The 18,699-nt window shown below is 36.0% G+C and overlaps 1 protein-coding gene across 1 annotated transcript; it reads right to left on the reverse strand.

The window, feature by feature from the left end:
- Positions 1 to 826: 826 nt before the first annotated feature.
- On the reverse strand, positions 827 to 15,262 carry LOC132307458 (putative DUF21 domain-containing protein At3g13070, chloroplastic). The gene is made up of 14 exons (XM_059805228.1): positions 14,422 to 15,262; positions 12,130 to 12,227; positions 11,926 to 12,019; positions 9,332 to 9,409; positions 9,046 to 9,149; positions 8,719 to 8,800; positions 8,373 to 8,512; positions 8,210 to 8,288; positions 8,053 to 8,116; positions 7,715 to 7,806; positions 5,362 to 5,427; positions 4,012 to 4,128; positions 2,615 to 2,794; positions 827 to 1,713 (listed from the first exon to the last, which is right to left on the reverse strand). The coding sequence occupies exons 1-14, from the start codon at positions 15,007 to 15,009 to the stop codon at positions 1,468 to 1,470; spliced, it is 2,028 nt and encodes a 675-aa protein (XP_059661211.1). The 5' UTR covers positions 15,010 to 15,262; the 3' UTR covers positions 827 to 1,467.
- Between the last annotated feature and the right edge of the window lie 3,437 nt (positions 15,263 to 18,699).

Here is an 18,699-nt window from a genome sequence, read left to right on the forward strand (position 1 = left end):
CAATAGTTGAAAAATAGTTTATTTATTTAATTTTTAGAACCCTTCTAACGTTTATTATTCGTCTTAAGAGACAGAGACTCCTTAACCATTCGGTGACTAGTGTTTTATGTAACTAAAATGACATCATATTAACCTCGGACAAACTTATTTAAATAATGAATTCATTAAACTTATATAAATGATTTTCTTTTGTATTATCATTACACTTCTCATTTTTAATTTATTGAAAATGATAACTACAGTCTACTGTTGTACAGTTTACCCATCACAATCGGCGGCAAAAGTACCAGTTTTTTAGCAGGGAAATGTGGTCGTTGTCAATTAAAAAAGAGAGTTTTTTTGTTCGCATTAGAAAAATCTTGGCAGCTCAGAAGTCCCTCAATTTAAACAAGAGAAGGTTCAGTCGAGCAAAATCACACTCCAAAATATTCCTTATAATCCTTGTCTTTTCTACACAACTCTTACCTCCCCAACCTAAACTCTATTTCGAGGCAAATATGGAAGTGGAGACCGGAAACACATAAAAAGGGCTAAATATTTTATCCAATAGCCGCCAAAATAGCTACCATCTTCTACAAAGCATGAAGGGCTTTCCAAACAAGCCAAACACGGCATTACCTACCATTTTATTCCCTTGAACACACCCTTCCAAATGCTAATCTCCACCACAATTTGGACTTTTTCACTCGCCTTTTTGCTCCCTTAAAAAGTCCTTTCGCCTTCACATACACCAGCCCAGCCTACCATAAATTAAGCATTATAACTTTTCTTCTTGGACTTTGTTCAGTAGTTGCCGATACTCCCCTCTTAGATCATACAGAATCAATTAGATGGCTCAAAACTCATAAATTAATGGCAAATACCTAACATTCATCTCCTATATATGTTGCACATGTACCACTTCCAGACTCGCAAAGCACAAAAACACTAAACTTACCCACAATAACAGCTGGAGATAAAAGTCCCTTGGCACTGCAGCTTTCACACGGGTTGAAGCTCTGCATTTTCAATGGGAAGGAGAAGTGGCAAGTCCACTGTGGTGGGTTCCTCCATCGGTCTCCTACAAGAAAGATTTAGAAAACTCCATCGCGCGAGGAAGAAGAGAGAAAGGGGAGAGCTTCTAAAACTATTCTTGGAGTCTAAACTAGTTACCCCAACAATACCGCCTGAGCCTCCCAAGCTGTTCTCCCAACCTGAAATGGTCTTTCCACCTACACCGCCTCTTCAAGGTCTCCTCTCCCTTGGACTCAACTCACAGTGCAAGCACGCTGATTTTAGATCCACCGAGACCCCGCCATTAATAAACTTATGGTCCACTGATGCAGCAGCACTCAGCACATCACAAAATTTTGAAATTTCGGAAGTTGATACTTCTCTTCATCTGTAGACATCTCTCATGCTCTTAATCTCTAGATATCCTAATATTCTATGTTCAGTTCTCTATTGTTTTATTTTTTTCTCAATGTATTAAAGATTGATAATGTCATTGTCAACTTCATGTTCAGCATTTACATGATCATGAGAGATGCCATCATTTGGCTTCTGCTGGTATACTTTCTCATCATCACTCATGTCTGAATCTTCATCATTTCTCGATTTCCTTTTCCAGATTCTAGGAACCAAGCGAGTGACCTCTTTGGCCTCTTTTGTTGAATCCTGATTTATGCATTCAAATCTGACAGCACTCACCTTTCTACAGTTTCCTGCCAATATCTGCAGAGAACAGCATATGATCACGAATGAATTAAATTAAAATAGCCATCAACATATTGATGTAATACAAACAAATGGTCTTTTGACCATTAAAAAGGAGAAATCAAAGATAGAAGCTGTTTTTCCTTACAATTAAAATCCAACGACCAAGATTTGTTATGACTCACTCCGATGGAGTAATGCAAAAATATATTCACATCTTGTCTTTGTCCAGGGACTTGAGAAAAATTAAAGAGGGGGGATAATGTCACATTTGTTTTTTTGGCAAATCTGATTGAACTTCGGGTCCAACTCCCACTATCCAGAAGTACCGACAGTTTGCATCAGTTGAACAATTGAATTTTTCTACCTCAGCTGAAAACATGTTGCACATCCAACTAGGAGCTCCCTGGTTAAGTGGTCCACCTTCTTTTTTCATGAAAAGTTGGCTGAAATTCTATACCAACAGTTAATTTCAAGTAATCTTTGGACCAGTGGGTGAAGCTCTGGGATTGTTAGATTTCAGGATTTGCCAGCAGGACTAAATGGGGCCATTAGTGCTATCTGCACTTTAGGCTCCCTGCTTATGGTCTTACTCTGGCTAGAGACCTTGGATACACACCCTATAATTAATATGGATGCACAAGCAAACCTTTCCTTAATTCCACAACCGATCAAGAGCATGGACCATTATGATTGTAGAAGTGGAGGATAACTGTTGTGCAGATATTCTAGCAAAGGAAGGATGCCGGCTGTGTTCCTTTTGTCACATTTTATGAATCCTCCTTGTTATATTAATTTTGCTTTTGTACATGTGTGTGTAGCTTACCTCATAACTACTTGTCCTTCTACTTAATTATGTAACAGAAATTATTCTTTGCACCAGAAAAATAAAATAATAAAAACATAATTAAAGCCATACCTCAAGCTTAAAATTCTGATGTTTATCCTTCTGATCTTGATGGTCAGATTCTGCTCCATTATAATCGCTGTTCTCCTCGCGGTTTGCCTTTTCAAGCACTACCTTTATACTCTCACCTGTCCTGGGAATATATCCAAATGCTTCACATATAAAACCCGATACTGTCTCATATTGATGGCCCTGCATGCAAACCCAAAAGAGAATAATGTCAAATTATTTAGAAAAATTGGAGTAGTGTGAGCCCAATACTTGGCTTCTTAATAACTGAACTTTTCCTTCAAAATGGGAGTGAGGGAAGGGGGGATTACTTGACTAATCCAATATTCAAAGGCATCAAAAACAATGCCAGATGACAACGCTACCACATTTTCACAGACAGGAATGATGCACAGAGCTCACTGCATGAGTTCTCATTTGTTTAGTTTTCACTTTTTGCTGATAAATTTCATGAGCACAGAGAGAGTTTTAGATATAACTAATCCGTTCAGTATTACTGGAGTACTAGATATAACTAAATAAGTGAATAAGTTATGAACATAATTTCCTGCACTGGATACACCATCGAAAAAAATTGCCTACACCGCACAATGCAATTCCCAGTCAAGGACTCAAGGTCACCAAGGATATACTCAATAGGCCTACTAGCAAATATGACTGGACAAGTTCATCTACTGTAGCAAAATCCAAGTAATCTAAGCTCCATTTATTTTGATGGAATGTATCACCACAAGAAAACATTTCATGTGTGAAGAGATATGTCCTGAGCTACTTGAATAGATATGATACAATTCCCTCAAGCTTTACAGTAAAATATTTACCAACATAAATCCAGGAACTATTCTCCAAATTGAAGTTACATACCAACTCTGATAAGCACCAAACTAATTCAAAAGTAATCATCACTGAACAATGCAGAGGTAATGATGGTTCTCAGTAAAAGGCACCAATGATAAATTCAATAGAATTATTGCGGAATGCTATTACTGGACAAGTTCATCTTATTCAGAAAAATCCTGTTAATCGGACTGATAAGCACCATTTTCTTTGATTATATTATTACCAGAAGCAGACAATATATTGCACATGTAAATAGATATATGTCCCCTCAAAGTCAGGTCAGACCACGCTGGTTGAGCAGCAAGAGGAGAATTAGTCTAATATCGGGTGAAGAAAACAGTCCCCAACTAATTGAACACGTGATAAATTTTCCTCATGCTTCACAGTATTCAGTAAGATAACAGTGTATGAAGGACATAAAACTGATAGCAGTATCTTTATCTATCGAAGCGTACATTAACAGAATGCATAGTGCTCACACAAAATAATAAAAACAATAATTTTAAAACTAAGAAATGAAATGCAGAATTGTCTGTAAACTAAAATAAAACCAAACACACCTCTGGCAAAATAATATCCAGATCTTCTGATAGTTGATCAATCGCTGTATTTGCATCAACATCGTAGATTCCCTCTGCTCGCATTACAACATAGCCAGTCTTTTTCTCGATTTCCTCCTAGATATATCAAAAATAAATAAAATGGACTATCACAAAATTGAACATATCTTCACGACCAATAGTAATTTAAATTTCAAATGCGATAATCAAGATAAAATTAAAACAGAAGCAAACTAAAAAGTTTAGCAAAGGATTTTAAAGATTGTACAATCTCATAACTTCAGTTTCTTCTAGTACATCAAAGAGAAACACCCAAAAGAATTCTAATTTCAACAATCATCACAAGATGTAAACCAAATAGCACTTAACTGCTGAAATCCATTCATCGTGTTAACTAGTGCATCAAGTTTCACATGGTTTACTTTACTTACATGGTTGTCACTACTTTTGAGCCTTTTGACTCATTCTAATCTGCCTTGGAGACAAATTTGCTTCAAAATGTTTGTAACCACAAAAGCTCTAAGGATTAAAGTAGGAAATTTGTTGAGACAGTTCAAGTTCCAAGAAAAATACTTATACCCAACTGGCAACCTTAACCCAACAATTTCAATCATTAAAGCTATAGCTTGTATACTATGAAATGGTATACTGAAGTTCCAGGTAGCATATCAATTTAAGTTTAGATGCCCATATGAAATGTGACACTCATATCAATTTAACTCAACTAAACAAGCCTTAGTCTCGACTATTTGGAGTCAGCTACATGGATATATCCAAGGTAATCATGTCCGTAATGGGTATGTTACATTCATATCAAAGCATAAAAGAAAAAAGAAGGCTTTGCTTTAGTTTTAGAAGTATAATTCATTTCGTAAATGAAATGATGATTAATTTTACAAATAGTTAAGCATAATACTAACTACCAAGAACATACCAATACGCTACAATAATTTTAGTAGATCTCCTGCATGCACAGCTCTAAGTAAGAATAAGTTCAAGGGCTCTAAGAAGCTACAAGTTACAAAAACAAAGTATAAACAGATAAGAATGAGAAGTCTAAGTAAATGCATTGCTAACAATCATCCAATGGAAAGGACTTGAGTGAATTCTCATCAAGAGGTCAGCAACTACAAATAATTTTAAATTGGAGCATTCCTTTTTATACAGCAAGTTCCAAGCCCGAAAACTGAGGGTTGCATTAAGCTGAGGGCTAATGTCAAACTATATATACATAAATACTAAGCGTGTTCTATTTAATACTAGCGCATATCATTTACCAAAAAATATAGCTTGATAAAGATTCCATACTTGGAAGTTCAAAAGCACATGATGATTTGAGTTAAGCATTACCTTTGAGTCATTCTCATCAAAGATTTCACCAACAATTTCTTCAACAACATCTTCCAGAGTAGCTATCTGATTCATGCACAAGCCAAAGATTTGGCATAAGATACTAGCAAAAGAAATTTAAAGTGCTCTCTTAAAAAATACTATAAATTCCATCAAGCGAGCCCTTTCTTCACGTTACTTCAACACTACCACTTCCAGGAAACAGAAATTTTAGTGAAACTCGAATATTAGGTTCCGCCAAAAAAAAGTTTCACATAAGATATCTGCCAGAGAGTTTTACGCGCTATGAAATTACCTTCTAATTTCTCCAGTCTATTGAAAGTCTAGACATCCCAAGGTATCATGGATGCTAAGCATATACCATGATTTAATAGGAAAATAATGTTATTTGCAGATGACATGGTATTAATAGATACCTCTTAGGAAGCATTAGCAACAAAATTAGAAATATGGAGAAAGGCATTAGAATCAAGGGAACTAAGAGTTGGTAGAACTAAAACGGAATATATGACATGTAAATTTGATAAAGTAGAAACAATGACAATATAAATATTACACTTCAATGACAAGCTTACGTAGGAAGTAATTAAAAACGATTTAAAAAACTTAAATTTAAGAGACAACATGGTGTACAAATGTATAACAGGAAAAATGGAAAAAGAGAATGCATGTGGCCCACCCCATTCATATGGGATAAAGGCAAGGATGATGATGATGATGATGAAGAAGTGCCACTCCACCTGGCATGTCCCAGTCAAAGGGACAATAATGGAATGAGAACAATACATCTGACCATCAAATCATTTTGAGAACAAATTGGAAAAGGTTATTACCTAGTGTTAGTCCTCGTTAATTTGTTTTTTCATTAATTTGTCAAAAACATCCAGTTCTATAACACATCATCTAGAATATTTGCTTCAATTTTTCGTATGATACTGGAGGACTTGGTGCATATTATGGAGTTATATCACAAAATCGTTTATAAGGCAGAACAGACTTTGTGAATACAGCATATATTTTATACTAGTTATGTTCTAAAATTAAGGAAGATATTCCCGCAAACATATTAGGCCATCAAAATTCACAAGACAAAGGTAGATATATAACAAATGTTCAAGAATTTTCTATAAAATGAGCCAAGCTATATAAAAATCAAAATCAAAATCAAAGTACGGTTGACGTTTAGAAAAATATAATTTATTCACTCAAAAGAGTTTGGTAGTAAATTTAATGAATACGCTACAACTATGAAGTTTATTTTCTTGATATATTGATGAAACAACAAATGGCAAAGAGATACCCCATGTCGTGTAAGAATTACAGTTCACAGCTGAATGTTGAAGACATGATTTCTATGGTGCCCCAACAGGACAGATTTAGGATAACATGCTAGTGAAAGTAGTGAATAATGGGGAGACCAAATGGCCTAATGTTTGCTAACAATATAGTTTCAGTTGATGAGACTAATGTGGGGTAAATTTTGACTTTGTACTTTGGTAGATGCTCAAGAATTGGAAGGTTATAAGATAAGCAAGACTTCGAAATTAGAGTCTACGAAATGGTGTAATTTATTAAAATTAGGTACAAATATGATGGAATGTTAATTTGAATTGAATGCATAGAAATATCCAACTGTGACCAAACTATAAAGATATCCAATTGACCAATAAGTGTGGGGAGATTGGATGTAGAACAAAATAAAGTGAAAAGTGAAGTAGTATATAATGGTCAGCAAATACCTATCAAAGGAAATGGTAATTTATTAAAATAAGTACGAGGGCAGAAATGCTGTATGGTAAAGAGCGCCGGTTAGTCCTGAACGTGCCATAATATGACAACTTGGAGATACAGGAGTTGTAGAAAAGAAAGGATAAAATAAATATTAATGCATCCGGGAGAAGTCAGACAAAGCACCATTAAAAGTAATAACAAGATTGGAGAGAGTTGGCTTATATCACGTTGCCATGTAAGAAGATCAAGATGGTTCAAATTGAAGAAGGCATCATGATTAAGCGGGAGACCAGAGAGAACATGTGCCAATGAGGCTAATCAAAAGCAAATTTAGATGGAAGTTTATGACAAGGAGGAGTTTCATCAGTAGAACACAGACATCAGGTCTTCCTAAAGATTAACACGCAACTGGTGATCAAAGAGACAAAGAGCCAATTAACCCTGAAAATAGAAAGGGCACATTTTCATATGTATAACCTGAAGCTAAAGCAAATTCAACTGTAAAATCTTTAGGATAAATACCATGGTGCTTTACGAATTATATACTATTACAAATTAAGAACATCTAATAGCAATAATAATCCAAAACAATCAGATTCAATTATCAAAGACATGATCATACTCCCACAGTTCCACCATATTCATTAAGAACAACCGCCATGTGAACCTTCCTGATGCGGAATTCTCTTAGAAGATTCCAGACAGACATTGAATCTGCAATATGATCAAAATCAATATTCTCATTCAACACTCAATTTTATTACTTCAAATTTTAAGGCAGTAAAACTACATCAATATAACAGTCCCACATCAAGCTTGTGAAAAAGAATTGATGCTCAAGGTTCAACTTTGGCATTCTTAGCCAAATCAATGAGCAAAAATCAATACATAAACTATGGTACACATCTCCCAGTAAAAAGAAACAGGTCCACCATCTCTGCAATTGAAGCTAACTATTACCAGGTACAAAATATGCAGGTTTGTGTGCGATAACTCCCACAGTTGAATTTCCCAGGTGTTCTCCCTTCAAAAATTGAAAACAGTAAATAAAAAGCAAGTTTAAATATCAAACTGAAAAAAAAAACACTTACTCCAACAACAGTACGAACTAGCTTACCTTCTGAACGTAATCTAACAGATCCATTGCATAAGCAATACCCACTATATTATCAACCCTCTGCTCAAAAACTGGTACCCTACAATCATGATCATAATTTTGTAAGAACATGAATGCAGTATGAATTTGGAATGTGCACCAAACATTTATGAGCATTAGACACCTGGAATATTGATGAGTTACCCAAAAACTGTGGAAATCGGTTAGAGTTGCACCGGCATTAATTGCAACGACATCCACAAGAGGTGTCATCACTTCCCTAACATATGTATCTTTTATCTCTAGCACATTCTCAATCATATCCTGCAAGAGTGGCATTATTTGTTGGGAACAAGAGTGACAGTGCTGACTAACAATGTTGCAATGAAATGTTGGATTCTCACTTCTTAGCAAGAAAAATGTGCACGGTACTAAGCAATGTGAAATTGTTAATAATCAGAATCAGATGTCACAAGTAATCCCAAATGGAGGAGGCACACCAGAAAGGCTGCACCAATTTATGAATTTACCTGTTCTTCCTCCTCAATAGCCCCACTCAGCTCCGCAACTCTCAACATCAACTTTAGCTCATCTTCAGTAACATATGGTTCACTACATACAGAATTCCCAATTGAATAATAAAGCCATACAAAAACAAAAAAAGCACAGAGAAGCCATGAATAAATAATTAAATATAGTAATTCATCTAAGTCCACTATTCAATTTTGTAAAATTATAGTACTTTCCATCCACAGTTAGAGTTTCAGGCATAATAACACATGGCTCAAACATGAAAAGAAATGAATGAGTGAAGAAGGGAGAAAACGGAATCAAACAATAAGCATACTGAATTATACCTACTTCCTTTCAAACCCAGCATTTTAAGCATCCCCATGGACAAAAAAGTAACCACTCTTCCAACGGGATACAATATCACTGAAAGCCATGCAACTGGCCTGACCTAGAGCCATTGCGCAGAAGTCAGAACATGTAATAATTCAATCTGATTAGACACAATAAAACAGCAAGAATCAAGTAGAAGTAACAGAAATGCATAAAACACAAACTAACAAATAATGTGGCAATAAAATTAAGTAGCAAATTAATTTCAATTTTGGGGAAATGAAGAAATTCTAAACATACAACAAATCTTGCGACCTCTGCGGCATGGTGAACAGCTATACTTTTTGGAGTAATTTCAGTGAGGAGCAAAAGAACAACCTGAAACCAATAATAGAGGATTTCAGTTCAATTAACCTGGACACACAAATGTACGGCCAGATAACTTCCATAGATTTGAAGCATACTTACCTGAACATGTATATAAAAAAGATTAAATCATGAAAGGTTTAAAAGGAAAAATGTGAGAGTCCTCAATAAATATCTAATGCAAAAAGTCTCTTACAGAATCTTAGCAAATGCAAGAACTGAATGGGATTTGTTTATCCGCATCTAAAATCAAACCATATTTTATGCCTTTATATTGAAAAGATCATCCTGAAATCAGTTTGCATTAATTAAGATAAGGAAATTTTCATTTTTTAGGTTTGAAAGAACTATCGCAAGAGAACGAGGTGGTAGCTGGTAGGTGACCTAACTTACCCAGTTGCATGTCTTCCTACCACCATCACAAATCAGGATAGCACGTAACTAAAAGAGCAAGGCATTTTGAATGATGATGATCCAAACAAAACTTTGAAAATGTCAAGAAGAAGGATGAGGAAAGAAAATGATAAGTGGGGCAGAATACAATCTTCTATCAAGGACATGAGTATCAGATTCCATGATGAACACAGCAACTCCTAAAACCTAGATACAAGGAAGCATCCTTATGTGTAGCTTGAAATTTTTCTACATCAAAAAATAGATATATCTTTGTTTTAGTTCGTGTGTGCATGCGGAAGAATGATGCAGAAACAACGGTGATGGAAGTACTAAGTTTATTAGGGGCATGGTAACAGAAAAGCATAATATATGTGTTCCTTTGCATAAATTTCAGTTTTAAAAAGAAAAAAAGAAACTCTTGAATTATACAGAAAAGTTTCAGAAACATGAACACCATGAGTGTCATCATGTCAAGTGTGCAACACATGCTTACACACACGGCCCTACATATCACATGGACCATCCATAAATTTCAGCATTGTATTTTTCTTTATTTTCATTAATTGAACTTCCCTTTGTCCCTAACCATCAATGCGCAAGTGTCAAGAAAATTTAGATCATAATACGAAAAATTCCAATGATTGGACAGAACACTAATATAACAGTTGATCATGAACCCTCACCATTCCTAAAATCGATGGATTTTCCTCTTAGGCTCTTACTATGAATTTTAATATTGATGAAATTGACACGTAGGATGGGCAAATCCCTAGGCACAGTTAGGTTAAGCTGCCGGTAACTTCTCCAACCCCTTGGTTAGCCTTCAACCTGACCCAACCGACCCAAGTTGCAGACCTTACATCAAATAGCAATCTTTACTTTGTTACTTTTTCTCCTTTTTTTCCTGATAAGTAAAACTAGTACCTCAACAAGCAAAAAGGGCAAGCCCAAATACCTGTGATGCATGCAAAACCGTACAATTAAGCAAACAAGACCAAGATAAAAACATAAATGAAGACTAAACAATTGCAAAGAGAGAATAGACTAGGATTGCCCTGAAAATCAAGAGCCAGACAAAACCCCAACTTGTTTCTTGGATTTGTCTAACAGGAAATCCGAGAGAGGATCACCCACCAAAAGAAGGTGCATTGACCTTGAAATATGAAAACAATTATTCGTGATGGTCCCACTATTTTTAAACTCATTTCATAACTCTTCAAACACTAACATTCTACCTTGCAATATAGGCACAATTTTGGGCGCTCCGAGTAGTATAAAGTATAAACAAGGTACGTGACACTGTAAGTTATCTTGTCAACAAACTTATATCTTGTCCAGCAAAAATCTCTACGATGGACACTTGCAGGATTCCCTTGCATGTTGTGTAATAAACCCAAACTTCTATCCCATCTCTTTTACTGCTAAATGCTATAAGCACAATTGAGTATTGACAAACTATCTAAAAGGCCATAGTAAGCCAAGGAGCTAAAAGAAGGAATCAAACCTTGTATTTACTGTCTCAATCAAGAGGAAGAAACTTGCCTTTTAAACGATGGACTACTCAGTAATTTTGAAATAAATAATTGCATCAAGATCATAAGTGGACTCTATCTTCAAATCCCCTATATGAGGTAGGAGAGAGTAGCTCTGCCAAGGTTTTTATTTTTAAGGGGTCTTATATCATTTTCAAGGTCTCAAAATATTTAATATTCCACAAGTCAATCAACCGTAATATTAAGCTTTGAGACTTCGTTCTAGATTCAACCAAATTTGGAATTAATGATGAAAATTGATGGCAAAATGTGATTACAATCATGGTGTAGATCACTGTTAGCTACCCCACAGCTGAAAGGTAACCCCAAAAAAAAATTACCATGACAAATTTTAACTCAAAAAATTCTAAACAAGAATTAGGAAATCCGTAACTTCAAAATTGTATGATATGATTCTTTGAGAGAGAGAGAGAGAGAGGGGAGATACTTATAATTATATGACTTGAGTTTAAAGATAAAATATTGTAAAATATAAGCAAAAGCATACTTAACCGAAAAAAAAAGAAGACAAAAGCAATAAGCATGTGTTTGGTAAATTCAAAGACCTTTTATTGCTTAAATAAAAATGGTGGGACATACCGTCATAACACCAGTAGCTGCGCTAACACCAGCTTCACCAAAAGTTGCTGTTGCTGCCTCTGTGACAAGTGCAGTTGCCCCGATATTGACAACACTGAATGCATGGCATAAAAATTACAGTGAGGGTTAATGTCTGAAATTATTCTTTCAGAACAGAAACAATAACGACATAATAAGAAGGAAAAAAAATCCAAGTTTGGATACGTGGTGCCAATAAGAATGGTTGTGAGGAAACGAGTGACGTCACTACGGAGCATTCTGAAAACACCATTCTCTGGTTCTTTTTCAGCCAGCTCACGCACCTGTAGAAGAATCAGTATTTAAGGCATATTTCGAGGTGGAGAGAAAACGAAAAGATAAAGTTATTAAGGACCACAAACGGATCTAATCACCCAATGGTGATCTTAATTATTTGAGACCTTACTAAGTTAGCTAAGTCTTTCCTCCAATCCTTTATAATATGTTGATATGATAAATCAGATTAGCATTCTTCAGAAATGATAAAACCATTCAACCCCAAAAAACCCAAGGAGAAATCCAATCACCACACCTTTTCCTCTCCCCCATGTTTGCATATGAGCGGAAAGGACTGGAAAACAAGAACTGGGAGAGAGGGTGGGATGGTGTTCTTATGCCAGTTTAAGTCTATGAAGGCCCATCCACGAAGCCATTCTCGGGCAATCTCATTCATACCTATTTCATGAGACAAGATCAGAGGTGGTCATAGAAGCCACCAATGTTGAAGAACAGGGTGGTCATAGAAGCCACCAAGTCTTAGATTTAATTTTGGAGAGGGAAAAAGCACCCAAATCAGCAGTAACTAAAATGAACACGTGAATTGTGGCAGATGGGTCTTTAGGAAATGGTATAGAGCAGCAAATGTCTGGAAAATATGTGCAGTAAATCTTGTGCTTTTTATGTTCATGTTTGATCACCAAGAGAGACCATACAGGAGAAATTAGAAAGGCCTGACTTCCCTTTTTTTATTTGCTTTTCCTCCTTGTACTTCCATTAGTGCAGTGCCCCATTCTGGCTCTGTTTTCATTGATACTTGTTGTACACTTAAATTCTTTGTTGTTGAAGTGTTTACTTATCCAGAATAGAGAAAAACTGGCTGTAAAGGAGTCACCTATATTTAAGATGGAAGGGACTGCATTAATTTTTCATATTCTTCAGTTTAATTTTATAGGAAGTAATGTCCAAACTAAAAACTCTAAGCATATATTCACATGAATGCACAAGACAGTCCTTCCAGCTCTTTTCAACTTCCAGTAAACAAATGCTAGAAGTCCAAGTTCAATTATTCTGCACATAACTTCTGCAGGAAATCTCCACGGACAAGGTAGTATAAAATAGCCATAGCATATACGATAGCAATGCTAGCCCTATCTGCACAAACTGTTGTCAGGTTATATATGTGATAAATTCATGAAAAGTTTAGAAGCTTCGCTGCTCTTATGATGAGTTAAAACAATAGCTTTATTATAAATTAATGTTCTATCTTTTCTTCCGACCTCTATAGAACCAAAGCTTCGTAAACTATAGGATTTTCTATTTTTCTTTTTTATTTGTGCGTGTAGTTTCAGCATCTAAAGGAAACATTCTCATATATAGCTAGCCCAAAGAAACTCACCATCGTATGAATCACAACCATCGTATCATCTGGTTGACCATCATTGATCATACTGAAACCGCCATTGTGGACTTTTTGGGTTCTTTGGGTCCATAGGTCTTCCCCTTTCTCTATTTTGGGTTTTTTACAGCTCTTGGGACGCGTTCCCCTTTTGAACGCCTTCTAATACATTTTTACTTATCAAAAAAAATTACTGAAATCCTACCAATGTACTCATTGTCATCTTATAGATAACAATTTTATTTTAGTTTTATTTTTTTATAAGTATATATCTAATATACTTGTACTGGAATAATGCACCTAAATGCTTGGACTTTGTCGCCGCGTGGAAATTACTCCATTTGCTTCACATTTATAACCTGGACTTTCCAATTTACACATTTGTATAGCCTTTAAACAAAGAATGGGGATTCAATGTGACATCAGGGTCATAAATAACTGTTCATGTGTCTAGCAAGAATTTGCCGGAAATTAGTGCCAAACATCAATACACAGTTTGTATTGGTAATAAAATTGTTTCCATCCATCCACTTGTCAATTGCATTATAATCCCAAAGTTCATGAATTACTCAAGCACTAGCCAAATCAAAGGGGTAGGGAGCATAATATTAAACTGCCAACAAGCCAGAAACTTTTGTGTCATTACAAAATTGAATTGGTAGCATAGGCAGCACCATATACTAATAATTCACAATTGTTTCTTATGTGCCCATGTTTTCATTGAGGTTGCTGCTAACATTTCCAGTGACTTTTCCATCTAAACATCTACCATGTTCAACGTGCAACAAGCTGTAACAAATAGTAATATGTCCAATAATAATAAGATTGAGAATAAGCTCAATTTTGAGTAAAAACCCACATACCTTCCAAGGCCATAGCGTCGTGATTGAAGTCTCAGCCATCGAAAAGAAGGCAGAGAGAGACAAAAGTGCAGCTAAAACCAAACCATGCTCTTTTAAAACACGCAAAACCTGTAGAATTGTAGGCCAAACACCCTTCAGAAACACCCCAGCCCGGTCCAAAACCCCATAGCCACCACTACCACCACCACCCACCACCAACCCCTCCACTGCAAGAACTCTTCGACATCGAATAACCCCAATAGCCAACACTGCCAACACAAGTCCACCCTTAACCAAACCCCCAAATTTCGCCGAATTCACACCAGGCACCAATTCCTTCCCTCTTTCGCCTCTATTTTCTCCGATTGTCGGCTTTGAGCGAAATCTATCAACAACAATGTTGTCTGATTGTGGGCCAGAATTGCAGGAACATCTGAGAATGTTGGGAACAGTGTGATGCGTCTTCGTTCTGATGGGATAACGCAGTGTTCTTGGGATAAGCTTGGGTAAGAATTTTAGTCGGCGATTACAAGCTGTGAAGTGAGTAGATATATTCACCGATTCACTTCTGTAACGACTGAGAACAGAAGCTTCCACTGCTAAATTCATGGCAAGTTCAGGGAGATATCAACAGGAACCAGGTATAGATACATATATACATGTACACATTCACGTATGAGTGTGAGTATGTATATGAAATATGACTGTATAACTATTTCTCAGGGCAAAAATGTCGCAGAGAGTTCGAAATTGGGGAGGAAGGATTGTGGCAAAACCATATCTACCAGACAATAATCCGCTAATATTGGGTACACAGTTCTGGTTCGATTTAAGAGATAAACCGGACCAAATCCAGTCCCCTTCATGGAATATGGAATCAAATGGGACCGTTTAAGCAAAACAGAACTAATCCAAACCCGTTTGGACGTTCTACTAATTGTCTAATATTAACCCGTCTGGAAATTGCTTATAGAATAAAAGAAACGTTTTTTTTTGTAGTAGTGTTAAAAATTTGTTGTGGTTATAATAAATATTTTTTAAGTATATTTTATTTTTTTATAATTTATTTGGAAACAATATTCTTTAAAATAATTCTATTATTAATTTTACAATAATATATTCTTTAATAAAATATTATCATATTTGATAATAGCAACTTTATAATAGAATAAGTGTAATTGTTTTTATATAAAATAAAAAATGACAAAATTGTCTAGTAAACATATTTAACTTCTACTCATAACTCACTTTTCAAAATAAATTCTAACTCCATTCAAAAGTTCTACTGAGCTAAAATTGGTAACTAATTTTAACTTCTTTCCAAAGCTCTACTAAGCTAAAATTGGTAACTATCAAAAGCTTTTAATTATTATTAAATACATTTAATCATAATTTTAAAAAATAAAAGCGTTTTTAAGCGGTTCAAAAGCAATCTCAAACAAGTTCTAACTCTAGTTGTTTTTCTTCGGATTTATATATCTTTTGGTACGAGAAGATATTCCATGTCAATGCTCGGCCAATGGAAATACATCCTTTTATGAAAATTGGTCCCACTTAGTTTTGAAAACTGCTCTCAACTACCTCCTATATTAATTTTCATTGACTGTGTATACCAATGACACTCGGTAGACACACAATAGATCTAATAGTGCACAACTATTCACTTATCAAATGATGATTGGCATATCAAGAGGTTAACTCGCACAAAACCTAAAGTTTTAATATAAGGACATTACCGACTTTTTACACTCAAAGTCACCTTCTAATTATCGGCAAATGGGTTTAAGAGAAGTCAAAGTAACAAACGTTATACACGATATATTATATCTAATTTGGGTGAAATGCAGAAAATCTCTAGTTTCAAAAGTGTGTAAATAACTCCCCTCGCGTTCAAAAACCACCCTTGTATTATGAAAAGTGACCAAAGAAGAGCTTCTGACTTCTAAAGTAGCATGTGACGATCATGTCACTAAAAATGGCCCTTTAATACCCATGCTACCCTTTTACACTACCTAAACTACCCCTACTCATTTTGAACGATGACACCCCCTTAGGTTTGATAAAGTTAATAAAGACACCACAATGGTCTTTACACATGGTGAATTGACATTATTACCCTTTAACACATTCAATTACCAATTTATCTAATACAATTTTTTTATATTAACCAATAGACCCTACTCATATTTTAATAAACCAAACCAACAGCCATCATTACGACTTGTTCACACTCACCGCCACCACTTCACAGCCCTTTACCATAGCCCAACCTCCACCACCACCTCCACCACCATGGTGCTCGAAATAGAGCTATCATGTCACAAAATCAAAATACAAAATCCGATGCCGTCACAATACCTTAACGTCACTAGACAGCACCACTGTCGCTTGATGCCATCGATTCCGGCGACTGGGTTGAGTGAATCAGTCACGTCGCGACACTCATCCAAGGGCAACGACTTATTCTCTTCGACGATAGTGGCGATCAAGACGTCATTGATGCGTTGACGCTTCAAATCAGGAAGCGAATCGACGTTTCATTTATTGCATTTCATGGTGGCGAAACGTGACTCCGGTTACGATTAACAGGCTTGGTGATGACTATGATATTCTGACCATAGCAAGACAATTTTTGGCAGTGGTGACGATTTTGGGTTGGCCTAGCCTTAATTTGTGTTGGGGTTCTGTGGTTGGGTTTTGCGCTTGGGTTTTGTGAATTGGTTTTGGTTACGGGGTTTGAAATTTGACAATTCGGGTTTGGTTAGGTGAGGACAACGATGATGGGATTGTAATGTGTGTGTGTTGCAGACGTCGCTGGGAGAGAGGATGAAGGCCTCGTCGCCACCGCTGCTCTTCCTCCAAACGAGAGAGATGAGATGAGATGAAAGCTTTGATCTTATGGTGTTGAAGGGCTGAGGGGGGTGGGGGCGGGGGCGGTGGCAGAGGTGGAGGAAAGAGGCGGTGAGATTGTGGAAGTAGAGGGAGATGGTGGACGGAGAGAGGGTGGAAGTTGCAGCAGTGTAGCTGGCGGCGGTGCTGGTCTTCCCCTTTGCTTTTCTCTTGGCCCATATATATATATATATATATATATATATATATATATATATAGTTTTATAGTTATATATGATATGATGGTGCTGGTAATAATGTATATATATAAGGGCAAATTTGACTTTTCATGAGTTCTGATATTTTACAAAAAAAAATGAATTAAATATTGAAGGGCAATTTCGTCTTTTCTAAAATTTTAAGGGCTTGTTTGGATCAAAATTCTCACAGGGGGTGTCTTTGTTCAAAAAAGGACTAAGTTATATATGATTGTCAATATGGTAAACCTCAGGGGGTGTCGTTGTAATTAACCCTAATATATATATTCTCTTATTCCTAAAGTGGTAGCAAAAATATATTATGCACAAAGATTATGGATCCAATTAAGCTAACGTCAGCACTTTGATAAACATGAGTGATTATATGCATAAGGACTCAAAGCCATCACAGGGAATGAAACCAAATCGGGCACCTTTGCCAGCACACAGTATGAATATGGGCTTAAAGCCATGGCTTTTCTTAAAGCAATAAAATAAGTTTTGGAATAAAGAAACAATATAGATGGAAAAAGGCATCATTATTATCTATATGGAGACAAACCCATGACATGACTTCCTTCGCTATTGCTGGTCATCAATGACTAAAAAAACACCCACAATCTTCATGCTAAAGATCTCGCCATTGCTAGTGTTGCGACTCTCCAACCACCCGTCGTTATCCGATTTGCTCCGAAAACCCAAAAAAACCCACAATCTTCATGTTAAATATCTTGTCACTTATCGGCGTTGCAGCTCATCGACAATCCATCATCGTCTAATTGATTTGATTCATTCATCGTTGAGTCCTTCAACACTTGTGGCGGCACCTGTAATGTCCCAGATTTTTCAAAAAAAATTTCAAAATTTTATTTTATTTATTTTTGTGCCTCGTTTTGCGTGCGGGCACGAGGGTCGTTTTGGTCATTTATCGAGTCGATGGTTTAAGAAATGTAATTTTAATTATTTTAAGTCAATTAGAGTGGATAGGGTCATTTTTAGAATTTTTCAGAAGTCGGGACGACTTTCGGGCTTGGGAACTTCTCCCAGTTTTGCCGTTTGTATAGAGGGGCATTATGGACTTTTCTCATGCATATACATATATGTGTATCTATATATTAGAGGAGATATTTTGGGGATCTTGTTAGCATTGAAATAAAAGTGCAAGTGTAAGATGGTAATTGGACAATAAGTATGTAACCATAGGATGTTGACA

The sequence above is a fragment of the Cornus florida genome, unplaced genomic scaffold (genome assembly GCF_030987335.1).
Source record: "Cornus florida cultivar Cherokee Brave unplaced genomic scaffold, ASM3098733v1 CherokeeBrave_3.0.0_Hap2_Chr05, whole genome shotgun sequence".
Classification (NCBI taxonomy): Eukaryota; Viridiplantae; Streptophyta; class Magnoliopsida; order Cornales; family Cornaceae; genus Cornus; species Cornus florida.

Excerpts from the sequence above, each read along its gene's own strand:
- LOC132307458 (XM_059805228.1), bottom strand. The coding sequence starts at position 15,009 with ATGAATTTAGCAGTGGAAGCTTCTGTTCTCAGTCGTTACAGAAGTGAA. Across the intron at positions 9,410-11,925 it reads CAGCTACTGGTGTTATGACG|GTTGTTCTTTTGCTCCTCAC; the intron begins GTATGTCCCACC and ends TATTGGTTTCAG. Across the intron at positions 2,795-4,011 it reads TGGATATTATTTTGCCAGAG|GGCCATCAATATGAGACAGT; the intron begins GTGTGTTTGGTT and ends GTTTGCATGCAG.